At 60.4% G+C, this 13,421-nt stretch overlaps 1 protein-coding gene across 4 annotated transcripts; it reads left to right on the top strand.

Annotated features, from left to right (window-relative positions):
- The first annotated feature begins 3,761 nt into the window (after positions 1-3,761).
- On the top strand, positions 3,762-11,844 carry PI16 (peptidase inhibitor 16). Of its 4 annotated transcripts, none has more exons than XM_064173791.1 (6): positions 3,762-3,933; positions 6,280-6,498; positions 7,027-7,136; positions 7,907-7,995; positions 8,390-10,063; positions 10,423-11,844. In XM_064173791.1, the coding sequence occupies exons 1-6, from the start codon at positions 3,781-3,783 to the stop codon at positions 10,560-10,562; spliced, it is 2,385 nt and encodes a 794-aa protein (XP_064029861.1). In that variant the 5' UTR covers positions 3,762-3,780; the 3' UTR covers positions 10,563-11,844. The 4 variants fall into 4 exon arrangements, with proteins under 4 accessions (XP_064029861.1, XP_064029860.1, XP_064029863.1 ...); XM_064173790.1 differs by having other exon boundaries at positions 10,420-11,844; XM_064173793.1 differs by lacking the exon at positions 8,390-10,063.
- Positions 11,845-13,421: the final 1,577 nt, after the last annotated feature.

Below are 13,421 nucleotides of genomic sequence, written 5' to 3'. Positions count from 1 at the left end.
ACTACAGGCAGCCTTCCTCATGCCAAGACACACAGACACCTCCCCTCTGCCTCTCTCTCTCCTAAAGCCTGGGCCTTAGTTCATGGAAAGTAGGGAGTTAGGTGGTGGCAGAGTTAGAGCCTCGTTAGTGACTGTTGCTGTTTGCACTTTGGCAGCTGCTCAAGGCAGGACTCAAAGGCTGACAAAGTTACCTCACCTCTGCCTGGCTTTGTACCTGAGCCACTCCTGTCCAGTGTGTGGGTAGAGGTGGGTGAGGAGGAGCTGCTGGCCCCAGCCCTGCTCGGGCTGCGGGGGGTTGCTGATGCTCTTCCTTCTAAGTGTCCTTGACTGGAGCTTGCAAAAGCTGTGGAGACAATTCCCAAGTGTCTGTCAGATGCCTCTGTTCTGTGAGCTCCTCTTCAGCCGTGGGGGCTGCCTGGCTCCTCTGGGAAGAAGCAGGGAAAGTTGAATCTATTTACAGTTGCTGTTTAGATTGGGGAGGGGGAGGGGAGTGCTGGAGGGCAGGTTTGTGCCTGTTGAGCAGAAGAGCTCTCGTGTGTGGCTTCTCCCCCTGCTGCAAGAGCTGCAGCTGGTTGGACAGGAGGTGGTGACTCTGGCCTGGGTGCAGATCAGCTTTCCAAGTGCACTTTATGGTCTCTGCATAAGTTTCCAGGTCTGTGTCTAGGCCTTGCCTGCAGCCCAACCTCTCTCCCTTCGGGGTTGACATCATTTGTTTTTAAACTTCCAGTGTATTTTCTCTTCCTTTTCCAAAGGCTGTAAGGAATTAGCTGCTAAACTGAAACAGGAGAGCAGTTCTGCTGCTGGCCCCAGCTGCTGCTGAGTGCAGAGCCCTGGGCTGCAGCACAGCTCCTAGAGCAGCTCCTGTCTTGGGCTGCCACGGGAGCGGTGCTGAAGCCTTCCCTGCCACACTGGGGGTGGAACCAGGCTGGGAAACTTGGAGGTGAGGCCAAAGTGGCCAAACTGGGATGGACAGGAGGAGTTTTTTGGCCCTTTGGGTGAATGGCTGCAAGTGAGGCCTGCTCACTGTAGCTTCACTGAGCACTTGTGGCTCTCCAGTGCGTGGTGCTGGGTTGGACAATCCCCACCCTGGCCAGCTCAGGGGGTGCCCAGTCACTGCTGGTGACCTTCAGAGCTCTTTGCCTGGACTCCTGCTCACCTGACACCCCAGAGGCTGCAAAGCTCCTCTGAAATGACACCAGCAAGGTGCAGAAATCAGGAGAACCTGAGAGCACAGTGGGCAGAGCTGTGGGGAGGGGTCCTCTCTCCACTGGGCAGGCAGCTGTCTGTCCCCCCCCAGCTGGGCAGGAGGGTCCTGCTTTAAAGCTCTTTCCAAAGGCAGAGGTCGTTGACCACTGAGCTCAGGGGAGCTGAAAGCAGGCCAAGGAGTGTTGATGTTCACTGCAGCAGCAGGAGATCAGCATCCCCTGCAGGAGCCACCTGCCACTGCCTTTTGCTTCTTTGCTTTGGTTGGTTTGCTCTTGGGTTTGGTTTCCTCTCCTCACTTCCCACATCCATTCCCCTGAGGCAACTTTACAGATCCCAGCCTCAAGAACTCTCTTTTGCAGTGCCCCAGAGAGCTTCCCAGGCTCACATTTCCTGGGAGTCTTGGGTCTTCAGCTTCTCCCACTGCTCCTCTGCTGTCGTGGTCTGGCAGAGGAGCTGCTTTCACTGGGCTGGGTCGAAGCAGCTCCCTTCCCTCACAGCTCCTTCCCAGCAGCAGGTCCCCACTCACAGCAAGGGAACTCCTCAAGCAAGAGAAGCTGGGGAGCAGCAGAGCACCTCCTTGCTAGTGAGAAGAGCTCTGTACCCTCCAGCACCTTGCAGCAGGAATCCTCCTACCTCCACACCCTGGAATCACGTCGGGAGCACTGCTCCAGGGAGGGAAGGTGTCAGGATCTGCCCAGCCCTGGGCTCTGTGGTCTGCGTTTAGCCTCACGGCTCCCAAAAGCACCAACCTCTTGGTGGGCTGAGACCATTTCCCTGAGCCTTGGTGGTGGATACACAAAGAGCTTTTGCTTCCCTCGAGCCAAACTCTCTCTCTTTGTAAGTTTTTTAAGGCAGAACATCTCCTCCTCCCCAGGAAGCTCCTCCTTTTAGAGGACACTTTTCACTGCCCTGCTGAGTGCGAGGAGGGCGATGCTGGACTCCCCCTTTGCTTCAGAGAGTCAAGCAAGTGGCAGGTGATTCATTTTGGGGGCTTCTCTCTCTCTGCCTGCAGGGAGGGGAGGTTGTGCCAGCCAGGCTCAGGGGTGCTGGCCGGGGGGGGGGGGGGGGGAGTTACAGCTCTCTCTGCATCAAGACTGTTTCAATGCTGAACACTCAGCTCCTCGGTGGGTGAACAAAAACCACAACCCCAGAATGTAAATATGCACTTAATGCAGAATGTTAGGGGTGGTCCTAATTTAATATATTGCAGACTCTGTAAATACGGGGGAGAGCCTGTAAAGTGTGTAAATAAAGGGAGATTTGTATGGCAGAAGAAGAACTCCAAAGTTTTTACTTTTTGCAATTAAAGACCAAGTGTTGCTGCACCTTTCCCCTTGCCTCGTTTCTTCTCCCGCTGCATGCCAGCTGCTGGGGGGGGCTTAACCCTTTGCAGGGCACTAGGAGAGCTTTTGAGGCAGGAGAGGTGCTCAGGGAGGTGCAGAGCGAAGGGGAAACCGGCACAGCGCTGGCGGAGGGAAGCTGACAGCCGGGAGGGGAGAGGGGCAGCGAGGGCGCCTCGGCCGTGCCCCCGGCGCTGCCCACCCGAGCGGCCTCCCCCGCAGCGGCGGTCCCGGGGCCGCTCCTGGAGCAGAGCCGCGGCCGTTGCACAACGCGGATGGGGAGGAAGAGGCTGCGGACCGGCTGGAGGGTCTCTGCCGGACAGGCAACGTGCGGGTGGCTTCGTGCACAGCCTGATGCTGAGCCCTGCAGGTGTCTGCCTGTGGAGCTTGCAGCAGCCCCGAGTGCAGCTGGAGCCCTGTCATGGAGAGTAGCAAAAAGCTTCTCTAGGCTTTTGCTATATTGTGTAATTTCTAGTGCCTCACATTCAAGCCAGACGCCTCGCGTATTTTCCCCATAACTCTGCCGCGAAACTGCGTTCCACGACAAGCCCCTCAGGGGACTTCTCGCAGGCAACTTCAGCTCTGTATCCTCCTCTTCCTCTCCTGCACACCCTTCTCCTGACGGCACAACCAAGGGATATACTCTTCTGCTTAGTCCCCTCCCCAGCAGGCTGAGGGAGCCCCAGGGGGGGACATTCCCTGCTGATTTCCCCCCGCAGCCAGTGTGTGTGGACGCAGAGCTGGGCACGGTGAGCCCTGACCCGGCGCTGGGCAGCTCCTGCGCTGCAAACTGCTCCCAGCTGCGTCTTGTTGCCCTCGTTCCTAGGCACAGCTGCCTTCGAGGGACAGGGGAGCCCCCTGGTGCCACCCCCAGGCTGCTGGCCTTGGGATTGACCTTCTCCATTGGGAGAAAAGGGACAGGAGGCAGCAGGCTCACAGCTGAGGGTGGAGGGGATGCCAGAGGTCAGAAGCTTGGCTGGAAATGCCAGCCCGGGGGTGGGCTCTGAGGGGCAGGGGCGTCTCGGGGAGGGGACCCTGCGTGCTGCTTGGCCCCAGCTGTCCGTGCGGGCCGAGCTGTGGGCTGGGTGTGTGCTGCACGGCCCCGGGACGCTGCTCTCATCCAGAAACGTTTCCTCCCCGAGCTGGAGCTGTTGGGTGTTCCTTGCTTTGGGGAGGTGCTTTAAATCTTGCCTGCCAGAGCCGTGGGCTGCTAAGAGCAGAAGCTGGCTGCACGATGCTGAGCTCAGCTCTTCCTCCTCTGCTCCTCTTGCTGACGGTACTGGAGCTCAGCTGGTCCCTGAGTGATGAAGAGAAGAAGATCATCTTGGATGGGCATAACAAATACCGCTCCCAGGTGTCTCCTCCTGCTATGGACATGCTGAAGATGGTGAGTGGCCTGGATTACAGGGGGCTGGGAGGAGGTTTGTGCAGTGCCAGCCCTGGGCATAGTGCTGGAAGGCATCAGGAGCTGCTGCAGAGCAATCCTCCTGTAGGGCTGCCACTGGGTGCCAGCGGAGGGGAGGCTGAAAGAGCCTCCAAGGAGGTCTGAGTCTCCTTGCACCTGATGAGTTGTCTTTGGCCGTTCTTGGAGGTTGCTAAGTGTGGTCAGAGTCCTCTGATGCTCTTCCTCCTGTGAGTGCCCACAGGAGCTCCTGGTGGGAGCTGTAGGGGGAATCCTGCTGCGTGGGGCTGCTTTCTGCCTCTGCAGGGGAGGGAGCTGTTGTCTGTAGAAGGCAACATCAACCTCAGCCACGACTACCAGCTCATGCAGTTACTTGAGCTTTCCATCACGCCCCTCACCCCCACCACAACCTGTTTGTGGCTGGTTTGGAGGTGAGGGATCCCCCTTTTGCTTGGGGAAACTGAGCCAGATGCCCACCACCAGGTGTGGCTGCAGCAGGAGCAAGCCCAAGCTCTCAAGCTGCTGCTTTTTGCCTCCACTCAATTACCATTTGGCCGTTGTGGTTTATCTTGCAGCACACAGGAGTTTTGCTCCCTGTTTGCAGCGTGCTAGGGGAGGAGGAGAGCTGCTGCCCAGGATGGTTGGGAGTGCTCTGCTCTTTTGCTCCCAGGGTGCTTGTAAGAGACCTCCTTGCCTGGCCCAAAAGTTGCCCAGGCTGAATTAAACCTTTTGTGGGCTGGCAAATGGAAGTTGGATGAGGCAATGAAAGGAAGAGCTGTGGCTAGCTCCAGATCTGATCAGTGCCTTTGGACTCTGAGGGAGCAGAGCCAGAGCCCTGAGCATCACCATCCCAGGGACACCTACCAAAGCAAGGCATGGAGAACTCAGAGGACAAGGGGTTTGGAACCAGGGCTTAGAGAAAGCCTGAGGGGAAGAGTCTCTGGGGGTCCTCAGGTCAGCAGCAGCTCTGAAGCAGTGGCAGCTGCTCCCCTGCAGGCTGTGGACCTTGGGACGTTCCCCTCCACAGAGCTGCTTCAGCACACAGAGTCCCCAGCCAGAGGCTTTTGTTTCCTCCCTTTGAAGCACGACAAATGCTCAGCTCACAGCAGCCCTTTCTTGGTGGAGGTTTTCCATGGGAGCCTCTTTCTCTGCTGCCTCCCCTGGAGCCTTTGCTCCGGGTCCACCTGCTGCTGTGGCACTGCGCCTGGCTGGGCTCACCCCAGGCTCCTGTCTGCGACCTGCCTCTGGTTGCTGGGGAAATAGTTGAGTGATGTGGGGGGGCACAGTGCCCAAAGCCACTTTTTTTACTGAGGCAGCTCCTGCAGGTGCAGGCCTCTGTGTATGGAGCCCAGCTCCGTGCCAGGGGAGCAGCAGGGCCTCCCCAAACTGGCCTTCCAGCCTGCCCTAGGGACATGGTGGGAGGGCACCCAGCACCCTGTGCCCCAGCACTGTGCCCCCACGCAGGCATTCCAGGGTCTGGTCCCTGGGAGCTGCTCTTCAGGGGCCCATCCACACCCCTCAGCACCCTGCTGGTGCCATGGCCTGCGTCAGGGCCACGCTCTGGCCCCTGGGTGCCCACCAGGAAGGTGCCCCCTGTTTGCTGGGCTGCCTTCCAGCCCAGACCTGCTGTCTCCATCAGATGGCACATGGGCAACCCAAGCAGCTGCCGTGTGGGGTCCCTCCCTGGGAGGAAACCTCTCCTCCTCCTCCTCCTCCTCCTCCTCCTCCTCCTCCTCCTCCTCCTCCTCCTCCTCCTCCTCCTCCTCCTCCTCCTCCTCCTCCTCCTCCTCCTCCTCCTCCTTCTCCTCCTCCTCCTCCTGCTCCTCCTGCATGTCAGTGTGGCCGCTGGGGGCCGTGGGGCAGTGGGCTCAGCTGGTGGAGGGGCCATGGCTGCTCCAGAGGGGCTGCTGGCAGGCAGCCTGGCACGGCTCAGGTCCATGCAAACAGATGATGCCTCCCAGGAGCTCCCAGGCTCTGTGCAGCTGCCAGAGTTGTGTCCTTCTCCCACCCCCACCCTGTCAGCGAGGACTGTCCCCAGGCTTCCTCCTGCGACGTGGCCCAGGGTGAGTTTCCTGCCTGCCTCCAGCCAGCCTCATGGTTTCTCCACACTGAGCTGAGGATGCTCCAGGCAAGGCTGTGAGGGTGGTGCTGGTGCAGAGACCTCCTCCAAGCTAAGGTCTGGTTTGAGCTGGGACTGGCTGTGGAGGGATGGGGCAGGGATGTTGAGGTTTGGGTTCCACTCAGGAATGTGGTCAGGAAGCCCAGGGGTGCTTGGAGCATGTCCTTGTGTGTGCCAGAGAGCCTCTGTGTGCTGACCCCGAGCCCTTGCAGCGCTGGGACACGGAGCTGGAGGCCTTTGCCCAGGCCTATGCAGAGAAGTGCATCTGGGACCACAACAAGGAGCGGGGCCGGCGCGGGGAGAACCTCTTTGCCATGGCTCCCACCCTGGACCTCGACTTCGCCGTGGAGGACTGGAATGGGGAGGAGAAGTACTACAACTTGAGCACTGCCACCTGCGTGCCCGGGCAGATGTGTGGCCACTACACCCAGGTACCAGCTGCTGGGCTGGGGGCTGCTGAGAAAGGAGCTGGGGCTGGGCTTCCTCTGCCACGGGCTGGGCAGCTGGGCAGGGATCAGAGGGACCTGGGCACGGAGCTGGTCCTGAGCAGCCTTTGGACAAGACCTGGTTTAAGGAAGCTCTGTTTGGCTCCTCTGCAGAGCTGGTGCCAGCTTGGCTTAGGCAGGGATGTGAGGGCTGAGTGCTGATTCACAGCCTGGGTGGGAGCGAGGAGGAGCAGAGGTGGTGGTGCTGAACGTGAGGATGGATGTGGGGAGGGTTCCAGGACCAACCCAAAGCAGTCTGTGGTTCTATGATGGTTCTCTGCTCGCACAGGACAGAAGCTGTGGCGCTTGGGCAGCAGTGCCAGGCTGGGCAGGCTGGCCCCAGACATGGGCGAGGGACAGGATCCTGAAAGCTGGGGATATGGGATGCCAGGAGGGCGCTGGAGTGGTGCCTGGGTGCCAACAGGGTGTTTGCCTTCCCGGAGTCACCTCCTCTCCCCCTGGTCTTTGCCTTAGGTGGTCTGGGCAAGCACTCACCAGGTCGGCTGCGGGGCCAAGTTCTGCGAGAAGATCGATGGCATCGAGGCCGAGGGCATGCACCTGCTGGTCTGCAACTACTACCCCCCGTAAGCCTGGCAGCGCCCGGGGCACCCTGCAGCTCCCCGTGCTGGCAGCCTCCTCCTTTGGTCCCAGAGCAGGGCAGGCTCCGACCTCGCTCAGAAATAGCAGCAAAGCAGTGCCAAGAAGGTCTTTGTTGTCCTGGGTGGGTCACACAGGCAGGAAGAGTTCTTTGGTGACCCTGGGCCCTGACTGCCACTGCTGAGGTCTGGTGCAGCTCCTGGCACAGATCTGGGGAGGGACCTTCAACACTAAGAGCTGCCCAAGGCTGCTGCTGCTGCAGCTGAGGGTACAGACAACAGCTCCCTGCTCCATGCCTTGTTCTAACCCACTGGCGGCAGCGGTGGAGAAGCACATTGGCACCAGCAGGGACATGGGAGGAGAGGGAGGTGCCCACTGGCAAAGCCCTAGAGTAGCCCTGCAGACCACTTGCTTGGAGCTGGCAAGACCAACAGCAGTGGCTGGTGACTGCAGACCTCCTTAGGGGTGTCGAGCAGAAGGGAGGCAAAATCACACCTCCAGGTGCCCATGGAGTGCTCTGCCCCAAGGGGTGGAGGAGGATCTGGTCCATGGACCTGTCCCCCCCCAGTTTTAGCAGCCCTGAGGTCAGGAAGCAAAGGGCACTGCCAGTCTGTGGCAGGAGACCAATGCCTGCTGTGTGCTTAATCCTGAGTTCTGCCCTGGCTGGGAAGTTCCCCTTGAGTCAGTCCCTCCTGGGCTCTCCCTAGCCCTGCACCCCCTCTTCATGCCCTCTTTTCTTGGTGTCTTCTGCTTCCAGGGGCAACGTGAAAGGTCGGAAGCCATACAAGGAGGGACCCTCATGCTCACAGTGCCCCGAGGGCAGAGCCTGTGTCGACTCCCTGTGTGGTGAGTGCAGCAGAGTGCTGCATGTCCCTGCTGGGACTCAGCCCCGTGGCTTGGGGTCCAAGCTCTGACTCCTCCTGGAGCTATCAGGAAGGCCTGGACCAGCAGCTCCAAGGCTGGCCCAGGAGCCATCAGCCCCTAAGACATCTGCCTCAGGGTGAGGAGGGTTGGACAAGGACCTCATGGCCTCTGAGCCAGCAGTTTTTGCTCCCATGAAGATGCTCTTTGAGAGGCAGGAGGTTGTGTGAGGCAGATGAGATGGCTCCGAGTGCCCTGAGAGGGCTCTGCTGCTGCTTCAGCCCCTGCTGGTGCCTGCTGGCTCTGCTCAGGGACCTGTGGGAGCTGTGGAGCCAGCAGAGCCCAGCCCTAACCCATGGCACTTTTCATCTCTTACCAGAACCCACTGTAGAGGAGACCACTCCAGCCCCTGTGACAACAAAGGCAAGGCCACCCACCCTGAGCACAGCCCTGCCAAAACCCACAGCCACGACAGGACCCACAGCACCAGTGCCCACCACAGCCACGACAGGACCCACAGCACCAGTGCCCACCACAGCCAAGCCACCACCCAAACCCACACTTCCAACCACAGCCACACCCGAGCCTCCAACCACAGCCAAGCCACCACCACCCACCCTCCCAACCACAGCCAAGCCAAAATCCACAACCACAGCCAAGCCACCACCCACAGCCACACTTCCAACCACAGCCAACCCAAACCTCTCAACGCCAGCAGCCAACACAACAGCAGCCATGCCAGAACTTGTCACCACCCTCCCAGCAGCCCCAGCCAAGGGACAGCCTGCAGTACCAGCAGCCAGCACCACTGCTGTGGAGCCAAAGCCCACCACAACCACTACCACTAAGCCAACACCCACCACGGCCACCACGACACCCAAGCCAACGCCCACCACACCAAAACCCACCACACCCACCACCACCACACCAAAACCCACCACAACCACCACACCCACCACCACCACACCAAAACCCACCACAACCACCACACCAAAACCCACCACAACCACCACACCAAAACCCACCACACCCACCACCACCACACCAAAACCCACCACAACCACCACACCCACCACCACCACACCAAAACCCACCACAACCACCACACCAAAACCCACCACAACCACCACACCAAAACCCACCACACCCACCACCACCACACCAAAACTCACCACACCAAAACCCACCACACCCACCACCACCACACCAAAACCCACTACAACCACCACCACCACCACACCCACCACACCAAAACCCACCACAACCACAACAACCACACCAAAACTCACCACACCAAAACCCACCACACCCACTACACCAAAACCCACTACAACCACTACCACACCTACCACAACTACTACTGCACCCAAGCCAACACCCACCACACCAAGACCCACCACCACAGCCAAGCCAGCACCCACCACACCAACATCCACCACCACAGCCAAGCCAGCACCCACCACACCAACATCCACCACCACAGCCAAGCCAGCACCCACCACACCAACATCCACCACCACAGCTAAGCCAACCCCTGCCACTACACCACCAGCACAGCCAAAGGTCACAGCAGCAGCACCAAGCACAGCAGCAAAGGCACAACCCCACCCTGCCACCAGCACCAAGCCAGAGCCTGCTGGCACAGAAGGGCCAGGTCCTACCGAGGCAGCTGAGCCAAGCCCTTCCTCTGAGCCCGGGTCAGAGCTGGGTGCTGAAGCATCTCCTGCGGCAGGCACTGCAGAGCCTGCCAGCCCCTCGGGCACAGAGCAGCCGACCTCGTTAGAGAGCATGGGCACAGCCTCCAGCCCCGGGGCAGCCTCAGAGGCCACTACAGGTGTGGGGGAGGATGGCAGAGAGCCCTCAGCCGCCCCCACTCCACCTCCAGCCCTCAGCCGCTTCGCTCCCGAGCTCAGGTTAGGGTTCAATAAAGCTGAGCTCATGACCCCCTCCAAGTCCGAGGCTTTCAGCCCCGAGGAGCCAACCTTCCTGCGCTTAACAGCACCCTCCAAAGACAGGAGAGGGCAGAGCCCTGCTTTCCAGAGCTCCCTCTCAGGTAAGGCACCTGTGGGCTCTGCCCTGGCACGGCCACGCAGGGCTGCAGCCATCCCCAAGCAGCATGGAGAGTGCTTGGGAGGGACCAGCAGCAGCCTGGGCCCCTGGACCCTCTGTTGTGTGTGGCACCAGGCCTCCTCCTCACCCCTCCCTCTAACCTGCAGGGGCTGCTGGATGTGCCCCTCGTGAAGCATGGGTTTGTCTGCAGCCTGCTCCCCACTAACCTGGGTCCTGCCTCTGCTGGGGGGTGCACTGCTGCCTGGCCCCTGTGCACGCCACTGATGGACCTGCATGAGTGGGAGCTCCCCCTCTGCCCGGCTCTTCCCCTCTAACTGCAGCTTCCCTTCTCTCTGCCAGCAGGCAGCCTGGACACTGAGGAGCTGGAGACAAACCCAGACCAGACGAGCATGGACCAGCCCACGGCTGGAGCCCCCAGTGCCTGCTTGGGCCTGCCGCTCTTCCTCCTCCCCAGCATCATCCTGGTGGCCCTTCTGCTTTGAGTGGTCTTCCTCGGCTGTCCCTGCACCAGTCGCTAAGGCTCTCTTCAGGGGTGGCTGTGGCACAGCCCTGGGAGGCTTAGGGGGCACCATGGACAGTTCAGGTTGATGCTCTCTTCTTACGCTGCCTTACCTGCTCCAGCCCCGACGAGCCAAGGGCACCTGGCAGCCCCGAGGGAACTCGGTCCCCTTCCTGAGGACACCCACGGGCAGGAAGGTGTCTGCCAAATGCTGCTGACCTTGGACGCTTCTTCTTTCTTCCCAGCCAGCCTGAGCCTCGGGGCCAGCTCCAGGGTGGAAGTGCTGAGCTCTCCCAGCGACCTGTGTGGTTGGCAGGTCCTGCTGCACCTGTCCCCGGGGAAAGCAGAGTGGCTTGGAACCCTGAGTGGTGGTGGGACCTGGTGGTTGGCTTTGGTGCCTGTGGCTGGCTTTGGTGTCTGTCTGTAGGTGAGACCTGGCTTTGGTGTTCTCAGAATGTGTTTCCAGCAGAAATGCTCTCCCCACCCCCACCCCTTATGTCTGTCTCAGTCTGGCAGAGGTTTCAGCTCTTCCCTCCTTGTCCCCAGAGAGTGGCTTTGTATTTCCCCACGAGGGTTTCTGAGTCCTTCCTAGTTCTGGAACAGCTGTGGCCAGTACCCCCAGATGTCCTCCTTCCTCCTCCTCACACCTCTGCAGCCCTGGCCTCTGCTCCCCCTGCTCTCTGCTGCATGCCCCCACCCACAGCTAGTCCTTGGCCACCACCGTACGCCTGTGCCCGCACCCCTGTGCCAGCACAGAAGAGATTCTGCAGTGCTCCAGAGGGGTCACCAACTCCTCCCTCAGCTCCCTTCTGCATGGCTTCCTTCCCTGTGTAACTTCAGTGTAGTGGAACCCAGGCACAGGTCCTGGCTGACTTCTGCTCTGTGTGTGCTGGAGCTCGGTGCAGGGGGAGCAGGAAGAAGCTCTCCATGCCTGCAGGTGCAGCTTGAGCTCGACAGAGGCAAGTGAGTGCTGCTAGGACTTGCTGTTAGGGCAGGTCCCAGGACCTGCTGCAGGACCATCTGGGACATTGTTTCACTCCCCTGTGTCTCTGCTCCCTTCACCTGAGGGTTCCCAGCCAGGTGTGTTCAGTCTGTGACAAGCTTTACAGACTGCAGTCCCTCCTTTGGTTGTTGCAGCCTTGGATGTCTTCAACAGATGAGGTGAGAATGATCTGAAGGCCACTGTTAGTGTCACCCCCCCGCATGCTGCTGTGTCCTGTGCATCCCCAGAGCATGCACTGAATAAATCCTCCTGTGAAGTCCTGCCTGTGTCTGGGAACTGCTCCGGAGAGTGTGCCGAGGGAGAGCTGCTGAAGGGCAGGGAGGCAGCTGGGGTGCTGGAGGGGCTCCTTGGCTGCTCTGCAGCCCTCGGCACAAGAAGGGCTCCAGCAGCAGGAGAATCCTTTCCAGCAGGACAGGAGGGCTGGAAGGGCTCTGCTGTGAGGCCAGGCTGAGAGCTGGACTTGATCCGCCTGGAGAAGGCTCCAGGGACACCTTCTGGTGGCCTGCAGTGCTTCAAGGGGACAATCGGAAAGCTGGGGGCAGACTTCTGGGCAGAGCCTGTTGTGACGGGACAAGAGGAGTGGTTTGAGACTCCAAGAGGCAGGTTCGGAGTGGAGAGGAGGGAGAAATGTTTGACACTGAGGGTGGGGAGAGCCTGGCCCAGGCTGCCCAGAGAGCTGGGAGCTGCCCCCTGGCTTGCACCACCCCAGGCCAGGCTGTCTGGGGCTGTGAGCAGCCTGCTCAGACGTCCTTGCAGTTTGGGTTTGGTTAGGAAGGGACCTTGAAGCTGTTCCAGCTCCAACCCTCTGCCACGGGCAGGGACACCTCCCAGCAGCACAGCTTGCTCAAAGCCTCACCCAAACTGGTCTTCAACACCTGCAGGGAGGGGGCAGCCTCCCTGGGCAACCTGTGCCAGGCTCTCCCCACCCTTACTCTCAAGAACTTCTTCCTCCTCTCCACTCTCAGCTTCCCTCTCCCAGCTCAAAGCCACTGTCCCTCGTCCTGGCACTCCCAGCCCTCCTCAAAACTCCCTTCCCAGCTCTCCTGCAGCCCCACTCAGCTACTGGAAGGCTGCTCTAAGGTCTCCCTGGAGCCTTCTGCAGGCTGAGCAGGCTCCATCTCTCTCAGCCCCCTCATGTTGAGGTGGAACTTCTTGCGCTCAGGTTTGTGCTGCAGCCTAACTCTGCCCTCCTCAAGCTTCAGCCTGCTGCCTGCTGAGGAGGCTGCTCTGTGGCTCTGCACTGGGGAGGGACTTCTTAGGCTGTCAGGGAGTGATAGGACTGGGGGGGATGGAACAAAGCTGGAAATGGGGAGAGGCAGCCTGGATGTGAGGAAGAAGTTCTTCAGCATGAGGGTGCTGAGAGCCTGGCAGGGGTTGCCCAGGGAGGTGGTTGAGGCCCCATGGCTGGAGGTGTTTGAGGCCAGGCTGGCTGAGGCTGTGGGCAGCCTGCTCTAGTGTGAGGTGTCCCTGCCCATGGCAGGGGGATTGGAACTGGCTGATCCCTGTGGACCCTTCCCACCCTGAGTGGCTCTGTGGTTTGCCTCTGCCCGCAGCCCCAGCCCAGCAGCATCGCCGCCGTCGGGGCCGGGGCTGCGGAGCGGCTGCCGGCAGGTGGCAGCGGCCGGGCGGAGGAGCAGGCAGCTTGCAGCGAGCTGCGCGGAGCCCTGCGCGGAGCCCTGCGCGGCCGTGCGCGATGCAGAGCCGCAGACGTGGTTCAGAATCAGGTTGAAAGTGAAGCTCCCGGGCAGGGGCTGCCGCTGCGCTCCGGCGGCCGAGCTGCTCTGGGGGCATCGGGGATCCCTAGAAGCTTGGAATGGTTTGGGTTGGAAGGGGGCTTGA

The sequence above is a fragment of the Pogoniulus pusillus genome, chromosome 39 (genome assembly GCF_015220805.1).
Source record: "Pogoniulus pusillus isolate bPogPus1 chromosome 39, bPogPus1.pri, whole genome shotgun sequence".
Classification (NCBI taxonomy): Eukaryota; Metazoa; Chordata; class Aves; order Piciformes; family Lybiidae; genus Pogoniulus; species Pogoniulus pusillus.
The sequence above is the reverse complement of the archived record's forward strand: the minus strand, read 5'-3'. Positions and strand labels throughout refer to the sequence as shown.

Bases quoted from the DNA above. Each gene is read 5' to 3' on its own strand.
- PI16 (XM_064173790.1), top strand. From the start codon at position 3,781: ATGCTGAGCTCAGCTCTTCCTCCTCTGCTCCTCTTGCTGACGGTACTG. The intron at 3,934-6,279 runs GTGAGTGGCCTG...GAGCCCTTGCAG, and splicing joins CTATGGACATGCTGAAGATG to CGCTGGGACACGGAGCTGGA. The intron at 10,064-10,419 runs GTAAGGCACCTG...TCTCTCTGCCAG, and splicing joins TTTCCAGAGCTCCCTCTCAG to CAGGCAGCCTGGACACTGAG.